A 22,659-nucleotide genomic window follows, 5' to 3' on the forward strand; every position below is an offset into this window, starting at 1 on the left:
AATCTGCGATGTTTGGCTTGAATTATTCCTCTCCCATACTGGGAGGTACTGTGTTTATGATGCAATGTATTCACTGTATTATGACCTCTTGTTGTTTTTTGTTGTTTTGGTTCAAAATAAAGCCTAATTTTGTATACCTACCCAAAATGCTTTTGATGGATTAGCTGTGAGTTAATGGAAAGCAAACAGAACCGATTACCAGGCTCTGGGTTGGAGTCTGCTTGGTGAAAATGTGGCAGATGGAGTTTTGATGATCTCTTGTTTGCAGTCTGAGATAGGTGAAAGACAATAGGATGGAGCAGGTACTGATGACTGGAGAGAAGGAAGTAAAAGCATCTGAAATGATAAAAAACATTTGTTTAACAAATAAAAAATCTAAAAACCATGATAAAAGACTGTGAACATAACTGTGATATCAGTTAAACAATATCAATTAAACTAATAACATAGTCTGACCACACAATTTTAGGGTAGTTTTAGGAAGTTTTGAGGGTAGTGACCAAAAGAAAGAGATTGCAAATACAAGAGGCCGAAATGTATTTTCTCCACAGGGTCACTGGGCTATTCCTCAGAGATAGGGTGAGAAGCTCGGTAATCGAAAGGAGCCAGCTGAGGTGGCTCGGGCATCTGGTCAGGATGCCTCCTGGAAGCCTCCCTGGTGAGGAGTTCCGGGCACATCCCACCAGGAGGAGGCCCCGGGGAAGACCCAGTACACACTGGCCGGACTGCATCTCTTGGCTGGCCTGGGAACCCCTCAGGATCCCCCCGGACAAGCTTGCAAATGTGGTCGGGAAGAGGGCAGTCTGGGCTTCCCTGTTTAGGCAGCTGCCCCCGGGACCCGACCCCGGATAAGCGGAAGAAAATTGATGGATGGATGGACTTGCAACTTTTAGATGATTTTTAGATCATTTACTGCAATTCTGGGTATTTAATGGTCATCTACCAACATAAATTCATGTTTCACTATTTAAAATAAATAAATACTAAATTCCAAAATAGTTGGGATGCTCCATAAAATGTGAATAAAAACAGGTTGCAATGATTTTCAAATCAACCCATTTTTAATTCTCAACAGAGCATAAACAACATATTAGATGTTGAAACTGAGATTATTAGCTCATTGTGAATCTGATGGCAGCAACACATCTGTAAACATAGAAATGTTTAATTTACAATTGTGAAGACTTTAAAGATCCCACCATCTACAGGGTGTAGAGAATCAGGAGGAATCTTTGCTCCCAATATTTTGATGGTTGAAATTAATTTGTAAAATAAATACATGTTTTAAGTGTTTTCTGTTTTGTTGTGATAGATTAAAATTAAGTGCTTTGGCAAGTAGACGTGAGAGGCTATATTAGCCTTATTTTATGTTAAATTTGTTGGTTTGTGTTTGTATGACTAAACTAAACTGCTGAACGTGATCTGAATTCAGCTGATCTCAGCTGAATTTTGCTGGATGGACATTCCTTGCTGCAGAGGGGATGTTTTTCTCCTTCCTGCAATTTCCTCTCTCTCTCTCTCTCTCTCTCTCTCTCTGTGTGTGTGTGTGTGTGCGTGTGTTTGTGTGTCTATAAAAGTCAGCTACACATTGGTATTGCCTTGCAGAGGAGCTCTAGTGTGTCTCATTAAAAGAAAGAGGAAACAGAGGACCCTTCCCTTGCTGTAAGTAGCTCCCACAGTACAGTCTATTTAGTGTTTAGACAGAGCTGAGTGTGTTATTTACTGCAGTTTCTGATGCCTGCGCTGCATCTATCCTCATTTTATGTGACTTGTCTGCAGGGGAAGATGACTCAGCTGTATTCAGTGTGAACCGTGAAATGAAAAGCAACCGCAGTGTTTGATTCATTCTGTTTTATTTATAATTAATGTATTAAAAGTGAAAAAATATTATTTTGATGGAAAATCCCACAGATGAAGATTCTGTTTTATTTTATTTTTATGTTTGTACAGTTAGTTGAAGTGTACATGAGGTCAGTGGTTAGAAAAAGTGCTCAGCCATCCCTGATTGTTTTCCTGCAGACAGAAGTCTGTTTAATGACAAGCTGATCCTCGGTGATGCCTCCTATTCAGCAAGTAAAGAGCTGGGCTTTCACCCTGTCCGCTGTGATGTGAGTCAGCAAACTGGGTATTAGTGTTCTGGGTCTGGAGTCTGTGGAGACACCAGGTCCTCCTGCATTTTATTCTGTTTTATTTAACTTTTGAAATCAGCTGCATCCTCACTGTTTAAAGTAAATAAATAAATACATGAAATCATAACAATACTATTTTAAAGCAGTTTCTGTGAAGGTGTCATTTTGTCCTTAGAAGAAAATGATAAATTTCATTTATAAGTATTTATAAGTATATTGTTTATTTCGTGAAAACGTAGTTTATAATAGAACCTGATGACTTAACCATCAACTTTCAGGACAAAATCTCCAAGATGTTTATCTTTACTTCCTCATAGTAAAGCCTCTAAGGCCAGAACTTTGGTTCTGGTTACACTGGTATACAAGGTAAGTTTATATGTATAGCACTTTTCATGTACAAGACAATTTAAAGTGCTTTATATAAAAAATTAAAAGTATTACAGTGAGGTACAGGAAGCAATAACAAGTGCATTAAAAACAAACTTAAATAATAATATTAATAAAAGAAATTAAATAAAAATAGAACGGAAGCGAAAGCTAAAATAAAAAAGATAGAACGCAGGAAATAAAGTTCCAGTGTGGGGAAATACTTTCATGTCTAGTTCTGACTCTGGGAACAGAAAGTAGACCTGACCCTGATGACCTGAGGGATCTGGTTGGTTCATAATGATCCAGAAGATCCTGAAACCATTCAGGTCCTTGCAAACGAACTCTGACAAACAGGAAGCCAGTGTAAAGATCTGAGGACTAGAGTTTTAGGATCTACTTTGCTGGTCTTAGTGAGGACTGGAGTTCTAGAATCTACTTTCCTGGTCTTAGTGTGGACTGGAGTTCTAGGATCTACTTTCCTGGTCTTAGTGAGGACTGGAGTTCTAGGATCTACTTTCCTGGTATTAGTGTGGACTGGAGTTCTAGGATCTACTTTCCTGGTCTTAGTGAGGACTGGAGTTCTAGGATCTACTTTCCTGGTCTTAGTGAGGACTGGAGTTCTAGGATCTACTTTCCTGGTCTTAGTGAGGACTGGAGTTCTAGGATCTACTTTCCTGGTCTTAGTGAGGACTGGAGTTCTAGGATCTACTTTCCTGGTCTTGGTGAGGACTGGAGCAGCAGTATACTGGACTAACTGCAGCTGTCTAATAGACTTTTTAGGGAAACCTGTGAGGACAGTGTTACAGTAGTCCAGTCTACTTAAGATAAATACATGGACAAGTTTTTCTGAATCCTGCTGAGTCATCGGTCCTTTAATCCTTGACATGTTCTTTAAGTGACAGGCCAACTTCACAACTGTCTTAATGTAACTGCTAAAATCCAGGTCTGAATCCTGGCCTACTCCCAGGTTTCTGGCTTGGTTGTTTTGAACTTCGCTGTTTGAATCTGAGAGCTGACTTTTAATCTTTCTTCTTTGGCTCCAAAAACTATTATTTCAGTTTAGTCTTCATTTAACTGAAGGAAGTTCTGGCACATCCGATCTTTAATTTGAGCGATTCTGATGGACCACGTTAAAAAACTGGTGTTAAAATGACAGAATAGTGGCAGCAGGTGGCAGATGCTGTCATCACAGTGTTAGAAGGGAAGATACACCAGAGGCATCAGAACATGTGGCTGGATATCTCAGCCGTTAGAGCATCCATCTGCCATGCGGGAGGTCGAAGTTTGAATACCGCAGTGGTGAATCGCTTTGGAGAAAAGTGCCTGCTAAATGACAGTACTGCTGCTGGTAATTTAGTCATTTATTTTAATTTATAAAACAAATGTGTACAAATACATCTGAGATTGGTAGTTTATTTAGTGTTAAATGATATTGCTTTCTAGTTGCTGGGTGTTCCAGCTGGGTGGGTGGTGCAGAGGGACACAATCACTGCTATTTACTAGGTGGACAAGGAGTTGCAGGAAATAAAGATCATCTGAACAGAAATTAGGACAACACTAAAAGAGCACTGTGTAAGAATAAATTAAAGGAAATATTCCTCTTGTGTGTTTCATTAGCATGGTTCACTTTGAGGTATCTAAGCATAGCATTGGTATGGTACACACTTAAGTCTTTACCATATAAGGTTCTCTGTCTCACAGACTGGATTGACACAAGAACATGCATTCCATGCAAATGAGCATCCTATAGGCAAACTCTATGATTGGAGGACACAGGACTGAGGAATTTTCTTTGTTTAAACCCTATATAAGACAGAATGACACATCAGGTCTTTAGGTCTTGGTTCTGGCTTTGGGACCTCCAGATTTTGCTGCAGAAATCTGTTTTGATGTCTGAACTTTTGTAATAAACTTCTTTTCATTATTCAAGTCAGCGTCCAGAGACGTTTTTGCCTGAAAGACAATTTTTCCACATCTCCTGATCAAGATACATCAACTTCTAGACCTCCAGCCTCCAGTCTGGTCCCGCTCAGCTGAATGAAGGACCGAAGCTACTTTTCACACTGACTGCTACATGCTGGCAGCAGACTGTCACCTTATTTAGCTGGATGGATTTTATAACATGGAAGTTTTGTTTCACAATGACAGAATATATTTTAGTGGTTGAGGTTCTTTCAGCTTTCAGCTTTAATATATAACATGTGGTGTGAAAGTAATAGTGGATTGTGAAAGATTTCAGTTGTAAAGGAGAAAAGAGTTCAGCCTGGTACTAATAAGGTATTCCTAATACAGTGGCTGGTGAGTGTTTACCAGATAATATTGCTGAGATGTTACTAAGAAAGAGCACTAAAGAATGAATCATAAGGGTATGAGACTGCAGTGTGACTTCCTGTTTATCTTGTACAGACTTCCCTGTAGTGATGGCCAGAAACCTGCTGAAGAATCCCAACGGTGAAGGTCAGACATCTTTTCTTTTCTTTGAGAATCTGAAATTTTACAATAACAGTAAAAAGTTTGCTACTAACAATCAATTCATGTGGGTATGCAAAACCTTTGACTGACACCATAACTTAATTTACCTTGTTAGGCTGGTTAAGTGAACGCAGCTTCCCTTTGTCTTTGCTTCATGTCTGCACACAGACCTAAAAATCGGTGTTCATTTTAAAATGAACAGCATCAATATTTTTTTTTAGGAAAAACCAAATTATTTTTTTATTGGCAGTGCAAACATGGGAGTTTTGGACCTTAATTTAAATATCAGCTTAAACATTCTACAAACCTCAGGTTTCACATTCAGATGATAATTCCTAGTAGCAATGAGCATCTGAGGAAACTGGACAAGAGGAGGACAAGGAAGAAGAGTGAGGACTAAAACAGCAGATGAGCAGGATCTGAAAGTGATGTCCTGAAGCAACAGGAACAAATCGAGAAAAAAACCTCAACAAGGACCTGAGAAATGCATGTGGATCTTCAGTTGATCCTGTTGGCCGAAGCCTCACTAGAAATGGTCTCCATGGAAACGTGGCTGTCAAGAAGCCACTCTTAAGGAAGAGAAACGGAGAAAAGGCTGAGAGGTATGTCACATGACACAAAAAGTGGACTGAAGATCAATGGAAACAGGTCTGATGGAGGGGTGGCTCCTACCCAGATCCCGGACCTCGACGGGTCTGACGGAGGGGCGGATCCTACCCAGATCCCGGACCTCGCCGCATCTGACGGAGGGGCGGCTCCTACACAGAACCCGGACCACGCCGGATCTGACGGAGGGGCGGCTCCTACACAGAACCCGGACCTCGCCGGATCTGACGGAGGGGCGGCTCCTACACAGAACCCGGACCATTTAATCAATTCTAATTATGAAATGCTGAGAATAAGATACTTCATTCTCTTTTTCATTTTCAAATTTATGGTGGAAAAAAATGAAACAATTGCTATGTAATTGTTCAATAATAATCAGACAGATGTTCAACAGTGTTTGTTTATAGTAAGTTGATTATGTAATGAATGGAAAAATACCAATGTTTATTACTAAAGATAATTATTATTCGGCCTATTATTATCATAATCATTATATTTCTCAGATTTAAAAGGGCTGCTAAAATTAAGCAGCAAAACACACTTTTCATACACCATCACACCCATAAGAGAATTTAATTCATCTGGAATCAAACATGAAACAATTATAGCTGACTGTCATTACTCTAATACTCTTGAAATACTTCAAAACTGACATTTAATGAACAAGTGTATCTTTATTGATGGTCAATGTGCTCATTCAAGTATTAAAACATTCCAATATTTACACAACATAAACAGAACGAATAAACTTACAAATTAAGGCTATTTGGCTTTTGTATGATATCAGAAGGTGTCTGTCCTGTATCCAGGAAATGTATCACCAAGTGTTCTTCAGGATCTTCATTTACACTCAGTTTATTTTCTCTGCCTTTTGTTTTTCCAGTGCTGCTCCTACAACACAGGCGCCTCCAACTGTGTTTAAATGAGATGTGCTAACTTTAAGGTTAACTATTAAAGAAATAAAAAAACTTGCTTTTAAAAATTGCTTAGCATTTTATTCCTGTTAGACACAACATGACAACATATCAGTGTTTTAGGACTTTGATCAACTCCAAGCAAGTCAACAACTTTGAGGATGGGTTACAATTTGCTCATCGTACTGTTCTTGGTGTTGAAGACGCCATCATCTACCTGCTTCAGAGCCACTCTCACCTGGACCAATCAGGCAGCACTTTGAGGATCATGTTCTTCAATTTCTCAAGTGCTTTTGATAAAATTCAGCTGAAGATACCTCCCTGGATTCCCTGCTCCAAAACAGCTGACTCAAATGAATGAGTCATTGGGCAGAACTCATAGGCTGTTGGACCCATTTCATTTGAGTCAGGTGTGTTACCGTAGGGAGACATTGAAAACCTGCAAGGCTGTGTCCCTTGTGGGATCAAATTGAGTAGCCTAGAGTAGAGTAGTCTAGAGGAACAGACTGAGCGTACTTCATAAGGAAGCTAAAATCATTTTATGTCTGATTGTTTTATGTCTGTTGTAAAAAGTGCAATCTGCTTTCCAGCATCTGCTGGGGCAGCAGAACCAGAACCTGAGCCCTAAAGAAAGTGATCGAACCGATTAGTTCTGGAGCAAAGGGAGATGTAACTGTCCAGAGGAAAACACTGTGTAAGCTGTTATACATAAAGGACAACTTCACACCCTCTACACAACACTGAGGAAACGGTGTTCAATCAGTCTTCTTCAGGTTTGCTTCAATGCAGAAAAGTATGAGATCATTACAGCCAGTAGCCATCGTCCTCTGGATTACAAAATTCATCATCATCATAATTGTTTCCTTGACAAAACAAACACCTTGTCACAACACTGAAATGACTCTGCTAACCCTTTTTTTGGGGGGGGGGGGGGGGACGAACAAGAAGCGGTGATGAAACGTCGTCGGTGGACCGTCCACCTGTCTGCTGTGGATCATTTATGTGTTACAGTATAATGATCTAACAAATAAGAGAATAAAAACTCATTCATCCCTCCAGATTCTGATGAGTCGGTGTAACACCTGGTGGAGATGCAAAGCCACACTTAATAATGATGATGTGTAATTCCCTCCTGGACGGAAACTCTCCTCTTGCTTGCTTTACTGTGTGCAGATCAGCCCTGTTCCATATCAACTGTCCAACATGTCACAAAAAATGCTAAAAGAATCTAGTTGCAGTCTTGTAATTTGTGATTACAAGATTCACAGTCTTTGTCAAATCTCAGTCTGAGACTAGGCTGAGACTTCAGACTCTAAACATTGGTCTTTAGATGTGAGCTGGTAGTCTTTCAGAGTCTTGTGCAAATCTTTTAAAAGTCTTCTGGTGTAAGCCCAGCCTTACTCTTGAATGTGGAGTCCTGGAGTAAGGTAAAAAGGACTAAATGAGGACACCTGGTTTGTTTTTAATCTGGGGTGATTATAATAGCATGCCAAGGTTAGAACTCAAGCAATAAAATATGTCAGCCTTACAAGCAATGACAAATATACCAATTCAACATAACATTACAGGTAAAATGTATGAGACCAGAAACAGATACTTCTTATCAACATACCCTGGAAATGTTCTGCAGTTGCAACGTGGTTTCTTAAGCGTCTCTCCATCACCCCATCACTTGCAGTCTTGAGATTAGGACAGAGAGGACACCCAAACCCAAACCAACAACAGGTTTCACTCCAGAGGGGTATTTTTATTAATGACTGATAGATGCATCGGGACAAGCATAGAATAGAATAGAATAGAATAGAATAGAATAGAATAGAATAGAATAGAAATACTTTATCAATCCCTTTGGAGAGTCCTCCGGGAAATTTGGGTACCAGCAGCAATACAACACCAACAGTAAAGCAGGACAAGCACAAGACAAATATATACAGGTACAAAGCAAATAGAGGCAACAAGGTGCAAGAAAAGCACAAATAGAATGCAATAAATAACAATAAGATAAGTTAAATAAAACAATATAAACAAGCATTGCACACAGTAGAGGTGGTACAGATTCCCAGTTCACTTATTGCACGTATAAGTTATTACAACTGTTTGTATGGGTTATTGTGCATGTGTTGTATCAGGCGGACTGCACACCTCCCTCTCCCCCCTCCTTCTCCCCCTCCTGCCTAATGCAGAGTTGTACAGTTTGATGGCTCGGGGGACAAAGGAGTCTCTGAGCCGGTTGGTCCTACTCTTGGGGAGGAGCAGCCTGTTACTGGTCAGGCTTCTCTGTGCACTGATGACAGTGTGTAGAGGATAACTGGCATCATTCACAATAGCCAGTAGTTTTTTTTTTTGTGTTCTCCTCTCTGCCACTGTCACCAGGGAGTCCAGCTTCATGCCAACCACAGAGCCCGCCCGCCTGATGAGTTTTTCCAGCCTGTTAGCACACCTTTTTGTCATGTTACCCCCCCAGCAGACAACAGCATAAAAAAGCGTACTAGCCACCACAGACTGATAGAACATCCACAGGAGTTTCCTGCAGATGTTAAAAGATCCCAGTCTTCACAGGAAGTACAGACTGCTTTGGCCCTTCTTGTACAGGTGATCTGTACAACATGTCCAGTCCAGCTTGTTATCCAGCCACAACCCGAGGTACCTGTAGTTGTCTACAATCTCCACCTTGTCGTCCCTGATGGTCACTGGACGTGGTTGTGGGCTGGACTTCCTGAAGTCAATAACCAGCTCCTTAGTCTTTGAGGTGTTAAGCTGGAGATGGTTCATCTGACTCCAGGAGACAAAGTCACTGATCAGATTCCTGTACTCGTCCTCTCCATCATCCCTGATACACCCCACGATGGCTGTGTCATCTGCAAACTTCTGGATGTGACACAGCTCTGAGTTGTAACAGAAGTCTGAGGTGTAGAGTGTGAAGAGGAGGGGGGCCAGCACCGTCCTCTAGGGTGCTCCTGTGCTGCTAATAACAGTGTCAGATGTGGTGTCCTTAAGTCTGACGTACTGCGGTCTGTCTGTGAGGTAGTTACCAATGGATTGTGGAATGGATTGTGTTGAAGGCACTTGAAAAATCCAAGAAGAGGATCCTCACTGTGCCCCTCCCCTTATCCAGATGTACTTGGACACGGTGTAGGAGGTAGAGAATAGCATCCTCCACACCCACACCTGCGCGAATATTATCCTATTTGTTTACAAACGATTAAGGTCAGGTAGTGGAAGTAACGGAGCACAAATATATTTTACTCCACAGTTTACCAAAAGATGGATTAAATTCCCATACAACGTTGCCCAGCTTCTGATTGAAAGGACAACTTCTTAGCAAAGCTAACGTTAGCCTGGACCACAGAATCGGTAAGTACACACCCTCTTTAGCAGAGCTAACGTTAGCCTGCATCTTTGTATCAATCTGAAAGACACACTTGACAGAGAAACAGCAGCTAATGACCTCTGAATATTTGACATGTTACATTTGTAGACAGCAAAAAAAAGCATATTAGAGATGATACCACTTGTTAGATAGGCAAACTGTAGGGGGTCCTGGGCCTGTTGCACTTGGGGCTTGAGGAGATTGAGGATGAGCTGCTCCATCGTCTTCATCAGCTGGGATGTAAGTGCCACCGGTCTGTAATCGTTCAGCTCACCAGGACGGTTTTTCTTTGGAACTGGAACAATACAGGATGTTTTCCACAGGGTAGGCACTTTCCCCAGCTGTAGACTGTGGCTGAAGACATGCTGGAGTGGTTCCCCCAGTTCAGCAGCGCAGGTCCTAAGCAGACGAGGAGGCACTCCGTCAGGGCCTGCTGCTTTCCATGGGTGGAGCTTCCTCAATTCTCCCCTCACCTGTTCTGCTGTTATGTGTGGAGGGTGTTGAGATGGGGGCAGGGGTAAAGGTTGGCAGGGGGGCTGCACAGGGAATGAAGTCAGGGAGGATGTGTACTGCAATGGGGGAGGGGGGACAGTGGGCTGGTCAAAGCGGTTAAAGAAGATGTTCAGCCTGTTTGCTTCTTCCACTGTCCCCCCCCGCTGTTATGGCCTTTGATCTGAAGCCTGTGATGGTGTTGACACCATCCCAGACCTCCTTCATACGACTCTCACTCAGTTTATCCTCCACCTTCCTTCTGTAGGTGTCCCTCGCCACCTTCAGGCATTGTTTCACCTCCCGCTGTGCTAATTGCATTGCCTCCCTGTCATGGTTCATGAAAGCCACCTTCTTCCTGTTGAGGGCAGCTTTGGCATCTTGTGTTATCCAAGGTTTGTTATTTGGATAACAACGGACAGTCTTATTGGAGGAGACTACGTCCAGCGAGAAGTTGATGTAGTCCATCAGACAGTGAGTCTGCTCCTCTATGTCCTCACCAAGTTGTCTCAGCAGTACATCCCAGTCAATGATATCAAAGCAGTCTCTCAGAGCATCCTCTGCCTCAGGTGACCACTTCCTGATTGAGCGTGTGGTTTTAGACATCCTTTTGACCAGGGGGGTGTACTGTGGCTGTAGGTGAACCAGGTTGTGGTCAGACTTTCCAAGTGGGGGGAGGGGGGTGGCTCTGTAGGCATCCTTCACATTGGATTACAGCAGGTCTATTGTTCTGTTGTTCCTTGTGGGACAGTCTACAGCCTGGTAGAAGGAGGCCAAGGTAGAGTCCAGGGAAGCATGATTAAAATCCCCAGATATGACCATAAACGCCTCGGGGTGCTTAGTCTGCAGCCTTGCTGTTACTGTGTGTATCTTGTCACAGGCAGCTGATGCTTCTGCTCTAGGCTGGATGTAAACACAAAGCACGATCACGTGACTAAGCTCCCTCGGCAAGTAATATAGCCGCAGACTAACGGCTAACAGTTCCAAGTCCTGGCAACACAGTTCCTTTTTCACTGAGACATGTCCTGGGCAACATCAACGTTTGTTCACATATATGATGAGCCCCCCACCTCTGCTCTTACCGCAGGCGTACGTGTCTCTGTCAGCTCCACAGCAGTGAAACCCGGTAGATCCACGTTAGCATCCGGTATCGCATCAGTGAGCCATGTCTCTGTGAAGATGTATAAGCTGCACTCGCGATAACTCTGTTGATTGTTCAGTGCCAACAGCTCGTCCATCTTGTTAGGTAGTGAGTTGACGTTCCCCATTAGTACAGAGGGGATCACTGGCTTAAAACGTCGTCGAGCAGCCTTTAGCTTAGATCCTGACTTGCAGCCTCTGTACTTCCTCCTCAGCTCTGTCGGTACGTTGTGCTGCACTCCGACATTAGTCTTCAATGCAAAAAGTTCCTCTCTTGAATAAACAAAACGACGTGCAAGTGCCATGCTAGAGTTAAAAAAATATTCAATAGGATATATATATATATATAAAATAAGAAATAAAACAATAAGAAAGAAAGAAAGAAACACTCGGGTGCGTAAGAGACACTGGTAAGGCAGCCGTCTCCTACAGCGCCGTTAAAAAAGAAAAGGTCAACACAACACTTATTAGTAAACAGCTTGTAATACACTGAGAATCCTTTACCAATATAAAAAGCAAATGGAGGAGGAATTACAACTCCGTGTAGCCACAAAATTATGAAAACTGCCATTAGCAATGACCATATATATTATCCTATTTGTTTACAAACGATTAAGGTCAGGTAGTGGAAGTAACGGAGCACAAATATATTTTACTCCACAGCTTAACAAAAGATGGATTAAATTCCCATACAACGTTGCCCAGCTTCTGATTGAAAGGACAACTTCTTAGCAAAGCTAACGTTAGCCTGGACCACAGAATCGGTAAGTACACACCCTCTTTAGCAGAGCTAACGTTAGCCTGCATCTTTGTATCAATCTGAAAGACACACTTGACAGAGAAACAGCAGCTAATGGCCTCTGAATATTTGACATGTTACATTTGTAGACAGCAAAAAAAAAGCATATTAGAGATGATACCACTTGTTAGATAGATGATAATTAAAACACTCTTTTACTTACGTTCTTTCTCCGTCATGGCTTGCTTCCAGTAGAAGAACGTCTTCTTCGGTTTGGCAGTCTGGATGCAAGCAGGGCGTGTTGCTGCCACACGAAGAACAATTTCTGGTGACGAGGTCACCTGACTTCTGTTAGAGAAAACCTTAAAAATGCACAAGTAATAAAGAACAGGTACTTCTTCCCACAGTATTAAAACAGGCAGGTACTAATTTCCCACTTTCCTAATTAATAAGGTACTGTTCCACACATTTTCTTTCTACCTTTCTCTTTAGGGTCTTCTCCTGCGTGTTCTTTGATGGATCAAAATATGACAGACTACTTCTCTCAGTTAACTAATTTATTAATTACAAATGATATGAGAAATGTGCAAATACAGAATTCTGGATTCGTATTGTCTGTCCCCTGGACTAATACAATACGGAGTCTGCTGCTGTTACAGTCAGAACTCCTTCTAACTGATCCTGGAATCCTTATATAGGTCTGAATATCCACAGTTTTGCTGACTAATGCTGCAGTTGCAGAAGTTGGGCCACATGCAGTCACAGGTCGATCTCATGCAGATGTCTAGCCCCCTCCTTGTGACATCCATCCATTTGGTGGCTTCTTGTGTTCTGGAAAACAGGGACAAAGAAACCATACAAAGACAAACAAGGGATCTCCTCCGAACTCCGGCTGACCCAGAAATTTCCCTTAAGTGTAACATCTCACATGTTGTTTTACTGGCAACGCAGCGTTAGTCAGCCTCTCACATGTTCTTCTCACTCACCTCATATGAAGAGTCTCATTGTTGCTTAAGCAGACTGTTAGTAAGTATATGAGCTTAAAGATAAGAGATATTTAATATGATTAACAGAGTAAGAATATAAATGAAAATACATAGCACACTTAAATAATTCCTTGATGAGTATCCCTATAAATTTATTTACACTTCTGAATAGAGTTGAGGTATGGTGGTGCTGTTGTCCACCATCTTAACTGTAGTTGGGTGCCTCTCCATTATTTGGATTAATTTATAATTTACTAAACTTTAGTATACATAATTGAATTAATAATATTTTATTTGTTTCACGATTGGGCTTGATAGTTAATATCCTAATAACGTTCTTTTGCAGTAAAAATATAGAATTTTATACGTGTTTGTCATGGACTGTATATAAAAGATGGACGGAGCCACTGTGATGTCACCCATAGGTTTCTGAAGAGCTGAAGTGAAGCTCATTGGGCGGTTCCCACCATCGCCATCTTGGCAGCGTTATGTGATTTGTCATTCCTGGAAAATTCAAAAATGGGCAAAGAAGTGGAGCTGAGAAGGGGACTGTGAAGGTGGAGGTGGATGATTGACGCCCATCAAACTCTGAGCTGCCTGTAGCTAAGAGCTAACCGAGCTAAAGGAGGTAGGCAGGCGAAAGCTAAGGCACACTGTTAGCTAAAACCGCGGTTGTGCTGCACTCTCCCTTCTTGCTGTGGATATTGGATACCTGTTATTCAAAAAGACATGCCCCTAATTATGCAGAATTTCTAGATTAAATAACATACAAATGGATGAGTTAGAAAAAAATCACCCCCCTCACAGTTGTCATGAAGGTAAACTTGACCTATTAATCCTAAAATTGATTTTTGTACCAGGCTTTAAACATGTTTATTTCTGCTGTGAAGTTGGTCTTTTTAACATAGAAGTCTATGGGTATTGACTCTGTCTTGGAGCCAGCCCCTAGTGGATGAGAGGGGAACTGCAATTTTTTGCACTTTTGCATAGGCCTCACATTTTACCACAGAAGGCTGCCGCTTGGTGTTTCCCTAAACCTCGACACAGTGAGTCATATATGGCACAATTTACTGTAGACAACAAAGTATTTAAGAGCTTTGTGGATTGCAAACTGCAAAAGTTTTAGGCAAAGGTTTTTCTAGCCTCCTGAGCCTAAATGCAAAATTATTTCTGAGTCTCTGCCTCTCTTAGGTGCTCTTCAGTTCCCAAATTATGTTACTAGGTTTTTGCAACCTTTTTCTAGCTGTTTCTTTTCACAGAGCTTTTTAGCCTTTTTGTTGTCCTCATTACAACTTTACTGGGAAATCTTACTGCTGTCAAAACATGGCAAGTTGAACTAATTCTATTCATGTGATAGTAAAATGTCACGTTTTACTGTATAGGTGAAGTTTTCCATTATCTGTTGTGAGTAAACTATTATTTAGTGAGATTTGAAAATCATTGCCTTCTGTTTTTGGATTTAAGACATGATTACGTCTAGTCTTGAGGCCATTTGATGCTGATAAACTCAACTTTCATCAGGAAGAAAAGTAGCAGCATGACCAGCTTGAGTGAATGTGAATTTTTCTTGCAGAGCTGCTGGAATTCTGGGAGCTGACGGAGAATGGCGGCAGAATGTGGAAAGTGGAGGAAATGCCAGGAGACTTCGGTCACGACTTTTACAATGATGGAGTTACGAAGTACTTTGTAACGTCCTTTGAGTGAGTGTTCGTCCCTGTCTGTGTTATACAGTATGTCTTTGGACTGGGAGGAAAGTGATAACCCAGAAAATCTTAAATGTGTTCTCGCAGATCCTCCCATCTTTGCAGAAAGATCTTAAAGATGTGTTGCAGGCAGATTATTTGGGGTTCCAGACAACATCTCCCCCTTGTATATTTATTTATGTATATTCTTTTTTTTATAGATTCATGCACTACAGCTGACAAGTTTACATAGATATGATGAGCTACCTGATACATGGATGTGCACAGATGATCCTTAAAGGAACATTTACAGACAATCAGTTCAATTCAACTTCAATTTTATAGCACCAATTTAACACTGTGCCATGAAATTCCTTTTGTTCACCGGCTCCAGAATGTACAAAATAAAAGCACAGTATTTACAAAACAAGCACAACACAATAATAAAAAAATGTAAAAAAGAATGTATATGTAGCATCAAATGGATGTAAAGTGAACAGTGTCTGTTGACAACTAAATGATGTGTACAGTAAACAGTGAACAGGTCAGTTATTGGTGTTGTTCAGAAGTCTGATGGTTTGAGGAAAGAACCTCTGGTTCTATATATGCAACACTTTTTTAGATTGAAGGTGATTGTTTGGACACTGATGTGTAGAGGGTCTAGAGTTCAAACCAGGGACCTTCCAACAGGTTGACAGCATCTCCTCCAAGCCATCGCCTGGTTTCTTCCAGTAATATGGTCTTTTACACCTGGTGGCTCTGTACAAGGTTCAAGGTTTAGATACAAACAGAATTGGCACCTCTGCAATCAAAAATCCTTTTTTTTTTTAGATTTGAGTTTTCTCTCTCTAGTCTCTCAATAAATGTACATTTTACACTGGTCTTTAACATCACCCTGGTTTATGAAAGTCCTCTTTCCTAGGCTGTGTATAAAGAGACAGGTGGTCGACCTGTTGGCAGAGGGTTACTCCTCGGATCAGCTGGATGCCCAGCCTGTCGTCACAGTGGAAGACTGGTAAGAAACAGCTAACCTGGCAGATATTCCCACGCTTTCTGTGATGAGGAGAGCTGCAAATTAACGAGATGCTCAACCTGCAGGTACAGCGGCAGGACGGACTGTGGCTGCACCTATCAGATGACTGCAAGTCTTCTGGACGAGAATCATGAGGTCATACAGGAGTTCAAACCTGAGCCGGTGACCCTGGACCCTGAATGTGATGACTGCTCATGGAAAAAGGTATTTTTAAAGCTAATGCATCCTTTTAATGTGGTGATAACATGACACAAAAACTGTAAAACTTATGAAACAGCAGCAATGATGATCGTTTTTCTTTTTGCTTTGGATCGCAGGTCCACCATTCGTTTTCAGACTATGGTCCAGGACTTCGTTTTGTCTGCTTTGAGCATGGAGGGCAGGATACCAGGTTCTGGGATGGCTGGTATGGAGTCCGAGTCACTGGGAGCTCTGTGTCTATCGAAGTGTAACAAGTAGGGAAAACAAGAGGAGGAGAAAGGAATCGAGGATAGTAAAAATAAGAATAATAAAGTAAAAATGGAAACTGTGGGTTTTCCACAGTTAATACAGAACTTAGTGCTGAGTGGTTTGTCCTCAACTATTAAGCAGCTTTGGTGGCTTGAAGATTTGTGCGAGGCATGTGGTCACACTGGATTTGTTCACTGGGTTTCAGGCAATGATGTGACTTCAGTCATGAAGGAAACAAAGTTTTATTGGAGGCATGTCGCTTTTCAGCATGGAGGGCTACTGGGGTGGAGTAAACTTACAACTCATACATCTGAAATGTAAGAAAACACTTCTATGTAAGACCAGAAGGCCTAAAAGGATTATTTCAGGATGGAAGGATGAAAGGATGAGGAAAGAAGGGATGAACAGATGGAGGGAAGGATGAAGAACGGGATGGTGGGATAGAGAGAACGAGGTAAACAGCGCTGAGAGGGAGAAGCAGGTAAAGACGACTGACCAGTTCCACCGGGGTGGAGATGGAGGTGAAGGTGGAGGTGAAGGTGGAGATGGAGGTTTGGTCCTGCTCCTGAACCAACAGGTTAGCTTCATTCAGTCGTATTTCGTGGTAAAAGTTTTTATTTACTTAGAGAAGTGACTACAGCTCTCAGAAAAGGTGAAATCAGTAAAAAAAAATCAAGTTTATTTCAATCATTATTTTCATTTTGTGCAACACAAACAAGTTAAATGAAAATAAAAATGAAGTCTGTAAAGTTCGTACAACGTATTCAGTTCAACTTAATTCTCAGGTGAGAGGGACACAACATTTATTTGGTAAGTGAACACAACATGGGTGGCGTAACTTCCTGTTCCGGTCTTTGTTGAACATGGCAGTGCCCACGGTCATAGCGTTAGCTTCCACTCCTGCATAACATCCTGTTTTCATTTTGCATTCTGCTCACATTGTGACATCTTTTTAAAGGAAGATGTCACAATGACAGTTTTTTGCACATTTGCAGATATAAAAACATGAAATAAATCAGATATATGGGCCTACATGCACAGAAACATTGGGGTCTGTTAATCTGATTTCTCATAATAAGATAACTGCCATTATGTAATAGAGGATATCTGATTATGCTGTCTACAAGAATATATAGTCTTCATACTTGAATAATCGGATAACCATAAATCAGGTAATAGTTGGATTTTCGGTGTGCATGTAAACCAGTTCAATGGCAGTTACCTTACTGAGAAATCAAACTAGCATAGATTTCTCCCTAATACTCTGATGTATTGATGCATTATGACCGGTTAATCAGATTTATTTTGTTTTTTTTACATCTGCACAAGTGTGTGAGACTGTGTCGCTTCCATCTTTTTAATGTCTTTCCTTAAAAAGACGGAAGTGATGCCATCGCAACATGAGCAGAACCCAAAACCAGGATGACATGCAGGAGCAGGAAGGTGGGTCTAAACAAAGTAAAGTATTCATAAGTAGCTTATTTTGCAGATTATTAGCTCCCACATTAGCAGCTAACGCTAAGACCACGGGAGCCACCATCTTCAACAAAGACCTGATGTTTTTTTAAAAAAGGAAGTAACGTCGCCACTTACGTACGTACTCCAAATTAAATCTGATGATGGACTAGAAAATGTAGACAGTGTTTTAAATATTTTATTTCAGAGGTGCATGTAGATGTGTCAGATCAGATTATTACAGTAATGTGATTACTATCAGTTATCAGATTTTTATGGTGTGTAAATGGGCTCATTGTTGCTGCTGATCGGAGAACATTTCTCTCTGGAAACAAGTCATACTTCACACTGGAGGATCCTCTGGGAAGAATGTTAGGAAGCAGCTGAACGCTCCTGTACCAGGTGCAGCTCTTAGATGAATACAGTAATAACATGCAGTGTTTTCTCTCGCTTTTTGGCATCACAAGGGTAAAATTTGAGCTAAAACCACACCAACTTCAGAGTATGCCGACAACATTGCTGTTACAGCATCTGCAGTGAGATGCAGAAAATATGTTTTATATTTTGGGAGTATTAGATATATAAAAATATAAACAGAGGTCCACTTTGCTCTAAACAGGTATTGCTTAAGCAATTTGTAACCAAAAAGACAAAAAACTTGGCGCCTATAATTATAAATAGCTTGACCTTGTGATGATATTTTCATTCGTGTAACACCCTAAATCCCAGGACGGTACTGGAAGAAAAAAAATAAAAAAAGAATTTGTTCTTAATGGTTTACTCAGCTCAATAAAGAGTAAACATGATTTGACAACTCACCACCTGTTTTTTTTTTTTTTTTTAAATACATATATGCAAACTAAAGAGTTTCATTTAATCTTGAAGATCTGGTTTGACCTGCTGTAAGTAAACTATTTCTGGTAAAAACAAAGCAGGGGTTCTAACCAGAAAACACAGGTGTAATAAACAGTAATCTCTGACTGAAAGGAATAAGGTTACTTTTGTGGGGCAGCTGAACCGATTTATTCTGGCCATCAGGGCAAAGCTGCTCATCTTTTCCAAAATATTTCAATGTCAGACGTCAGAATTTAGTAAATGTGCCTCACAAAGTCACCACAACATGAACAATCCAAAAGATTGCTTTTTTTTCCTTGGAAAGAATATCCTTTAATGAGCTCATTTTCATTAAAAAAAAAAAAAACAAAAAAAAACAAAACAAAACATAAAACAAAACAACAACAAAAAAAAAAAAAAAAACAACAAACAAAACAAAAACTGTCCCCTACCCAGTTCAGACATTTGGTTTGTTGTTAGCTGTTTTGGTCCAAAAAGAACCAGTCAGGGATGTTTTCCTTTTATGGGACACTGTATAAGTGCACGCCACAATCTTTTCTTTTAATAAGAACCAAGGCCTCTGCTGAAACGCTCCTGCTATTGTTCTTGTCTGTTTATAATGTAAATAACACTGATACAATACCAGCCATATGCTTTCTACACTTCAAGGTGTTTTTTAATCACTGAATTGAATCAACATCCCTCTTTGTGCAGGCAAAAAGGTGGTGCCACTGGCTTGGACAGCTTTAACTGGTGTACTTAGTTTAAACATTAAATTAATTGAGTAACCGTCTTACTGATTACACAGTTGCCTCTTGGTTTAGATCATCAGCTCAGTCTGGCATATTCAGGAAAAGAGTCGGGAATATGAGTCTGTAAAACATCCCAAACAACCACTGCATGGCTCAACAGCAGCACCACAACTATTTCCAGGAAAAGGTGAGAGGTTTTATGCCCGTAACTGTGGTGAGCATGTAAAGTGTGTATGGATCCTGGTCCGTGTCATACAAGAGGCACAGGAGGCATCTTCTTCGTCATTCTCCTTGTGACTGCATTTGTTTACAAAAGGTCTCAAACTGCTGCTGCTCCAACTCTGTCATCACTTTGTTCAAAGCGTATATCTGTAAACAGGAGAAGAAGGAAACAGTTGCCACTCCTGACTGAGTATATGTTTAGAAAAAAAGAAGATGGAGATGACCACCTCTGCTCTCTGTCGCTGTTTGAGCTCTTGCTGTGCAGACCTCTGCTTGGATCTATCCCCTCTGGTCGGAGTAGAGTTCAGCTTTGGCTTGTCCTTACGGCAGGCAGGCTCCATCGTGAAAATGTTCGACTCAATCAGCCTGAGAAATGAAAGATATTTAATATTTGCACCATCTAATTCAACTGTGATGAGAACAGATGAGAAGAGATGTTGACAGATCTGCTGTTCAAGATTCATTCAAGATTCAAGATCTTTATTGTCATCATGCAAGCACAACAAAAAAAGTCTCTCGGCTTAATCACCAATTAAATAAGAAAATAGAAATATAACAGGCACACATAAATGAGTAAAAAATAAAGATATAAAAGATATATGAATACCGCTGTTGTCTCCAATTAGAAGGTTATGTGAGGAGAGGCTGTTGACATCTAAGTTCATTTGCAGCATTAACCAGTTGATAGAAAACTAATCAGCAAACAGATAAAGAAAGGAAGGAAGGAAAGAAGGAAGGAAGGAAGGCCATTTGATCATTGTTGTTACGCTTATGTCTATTTACCAAGCAAACACACTAATCAGTGAAATTGACTTTCATTGGAAAGTTACCAGGGCCAGTAAATTAATCCTAAAAATGATATTAATGTCGGTAAACGGTATTTAACGGTGAGGGTTAGCAAGGTTACAAAATTAGCACACAACCTAGAGCTATCACTTTTACAAATAGCCTTTTTTAAGTTAATGAAACTCACGTATTTGGCAAGTCAGCTAATGTTATCTAGAGTTCCGTGTCTTTCTACAGTCTAACATTTCCGGCAACTTTAGCTTTTTAAGATCGGATAATAGTGCACTTACCCGTGACAACAAATATAACAAAAAATATAGGTAATTAAGAGTAATTTAGATTGCTTCAATAATATTAACTAGCAGTAGCTAGCTAGTAGCCAAAGCGGCTGTTGCTACGGTGTCACCAATAAAAACATCCGTGAATGTCAAAGGAGCGTTTGTCCAAAGGTTCCGGCCCGGAACTGCGACATGACAGCGCTGTTAAAAAGCCTTGATGTTTTCTTTGTATTTCGCTAAGAAAGAGTACACTTCAGTGATATATATGTAAACATTTTCAATCATAAATAAAAGTACAATATGTCAGGCAAAAACAGAGTTGTGTACTGCTAAAGAGATTAAAAGTCACTGTGAACCCTCACACTGTGTTCATATGTTGGCATGTACATAGTATAAAATGAATTTTAAGCCTGTATAAACATAATTGTTTAGCAAAAAATCTCTAATAAAGACTGTGCTGCATAAGAAAATTAATCATATTTTAAGAAAATTTAAATAACTTTTTCTTAACGTATTAGCCACATTAATATGATATAGAGGTTACACAAGTGGTTATTTTCTTGAATGGCAAATAACCTTGTTCCACTGGCAACAGAACATTTTTAATAGCTTGTTATTACTGGGTTATATTTTCTAAAAAATAGTTGATATATATTATAGTTTTATTTTTTTTAAACTATTCTGATATGAGAGAAAAGAATAATACAATGGCAAATGAAAACAAGATGTAAAACAATCCAACACTTTACCAGATTAGGCTTTATTCAATCTCATAATTTTTTCAAAAGTATTTCAAAAGGACGTCACATCAAAGGTTCTTCTAATGTTCTTAATCAAATCAAATCAAATTGACAGCATCTGTTCTTTGGGACCAGAGAAAATAATTGAAATCTTCATAAATTTTTCATTAACTCAGTGGTTCCCAAACTCTGTTGGGCCCTCTTTTCATTGACAACAATAATGTCAAGCCCCCACCCGAGCCACCTCATCTGGCTCCTCTTGAAGTGGAGGAGCAGTGACTCTACTCTGAGCCCCTTCCTTTAGTAAAACTCTGCTTTATATGATAGGTGAGTAGTTTATTTCTAAAGTTATCAACAGGCTTTTCTTCTGTTCAGGATGAGAGGTCTGCATGGTTGTTGCCATGGTAACTGCCATCTTCTGGGTGGCTGGGGTTCCTGCACTAAGAGACAGTAACTTGGGATGGAGTTCATGTTTGTACAGAATGGGGCATGGGCGGGGGGTGGTGGTGGTGGTGGTGTGTGAAGGCTTTTAAATTTAGTTTTTAATATGCAGAATTTATTTTTATTATGTAAAGCACCTTTTGTTGCTTTGTGTATGAAAAAATTGATTTGATTTGATCAGATGCTGATATTTTGAGACATACAACATACTGTGGTCTCTCTTCTTTACCCACCACTGACCATTACTTGGCCATTATCTGGTCAGGCCCAGAGGAAGACACACCTCATCGTATTTTATTGTCTCTTTTGTCTTTTTGTTTTTATTTTGGTAGCTGAAATCTCTGTTTTTGATTCATTATCTTTTGCCCATTGGTGCTTTCACAAAACTTTCCATGTTTTGCTAGCAGTGCAAAAACTTTAAGTTTTATTCAGCCTTGCGGGTTCCCCAGGTTGTGAACCATCGCTTTATCTAGTGTTAATAAAACTGGTTAATGAAAAAAATATATTAAACAATGAGGATATTTTGACATCTTAATTTCAGAATAATTTGTTTTACTAATTTTCACTTATTTTAATGTTTTCTTCATTATAAATCCCAGATTAAGGCATGAATTCCTAAAATTAAGATTTTATATTAGTTTATCGATATGTTTTTCATTGCTTTTTGCTTTTGATTGCTTTTGATTGATTTTCTGTTGAGTTTTGAGACAGATCTTAGTCTTTCAGTGGTCACAACTTTATGCTAGTTTTAAATATTCTTACTCCACTGGCA

The 22,659-nt window shown here is 40.1% G+C and overlaps 2 protein-coding genes across 3 annotated transcripts; one reads left to right on the plus strand and one right to left on the minus strand.

Annotated features, from left to right (window-relative positions):
* Nucleotides 1-1,566: 1,566 nt before the first annotated feature.
* fbxo2 (F-box protein 2) lies at nt 1,567-16,455 on the plus strand. Of its 2 annotated transcripts, XM_041981268.1 has the most exons (6): nt 1,567-1,662; nt 4,905-4,955; nt 14,788-14,914; nt 15,819-15,911; nt 15,995-16,133; nt 16,247-16,455. In XM_041981268.1, exons 2-6 carry the CDS (start codon nt 4,919-4,921, stop codon nt 16,379-16,381), a joined length of 531 nt encoding a protein of 176 aa, XP_041837202.1. In that variant the 5' UTR covers nt 1,567-1,662; nt 4,905-4,918; the 3' UTR covers nt 16,382-16,455. The 2 variants fall into 2 exon arrangements, with proteins under 2 accessions (XP_041837202.1, XP_041837204.1); XM_041981270.1 differs by lacking the exons at nt 1,567-1,662; nt 4,905-4,955 and adding an exon at nt 12,396-12,619.
* Nucleotides 16,456-17,027: 572 nt separating this feature from the next.
* On the minus strand, nt 17,028-20,860 carry LOC121637240 (small vasohibin binding protein). Its single transcript, XM_041981271.1, has 3 exons — nt 20,719-20,860; nt 19,870-20,008; nt 17,028-19,789 (listed from the first exon to the last, which is right to left on the minus strand). Exons 2-3 carry the CDS (start codon nt 19,981-19,983, stop codon nt 19,703-19,705), a joined length of 201 nt encoding a protein of 66 aa, XP_041837205.1. The 5' UTR covers nt 19,984-20,008; nt 20,719-20,860; the 3' UTR covers nt 17,028-19,702.
* Nucleotides 20,861-22,659: the final 1,799 nt, after the last annotated feature.

The sequence above is a fragment of the Melanotaenia boesemani genome, chromosome 3 (assembly GCF_017639745.1).
Source record: "Melanotaenia boesemani isolate fMelBoe1 chromosome 3, fMelBoe1.pri, whole genome shotgun sequence".
NCBI classification, from domain to species: Eukaryota; Metazoa; Chordata; class Actinopteri; order Atheriniformes; family Melanotaeniidae; genus Melanotaenia; species Melanotaenia boesemani.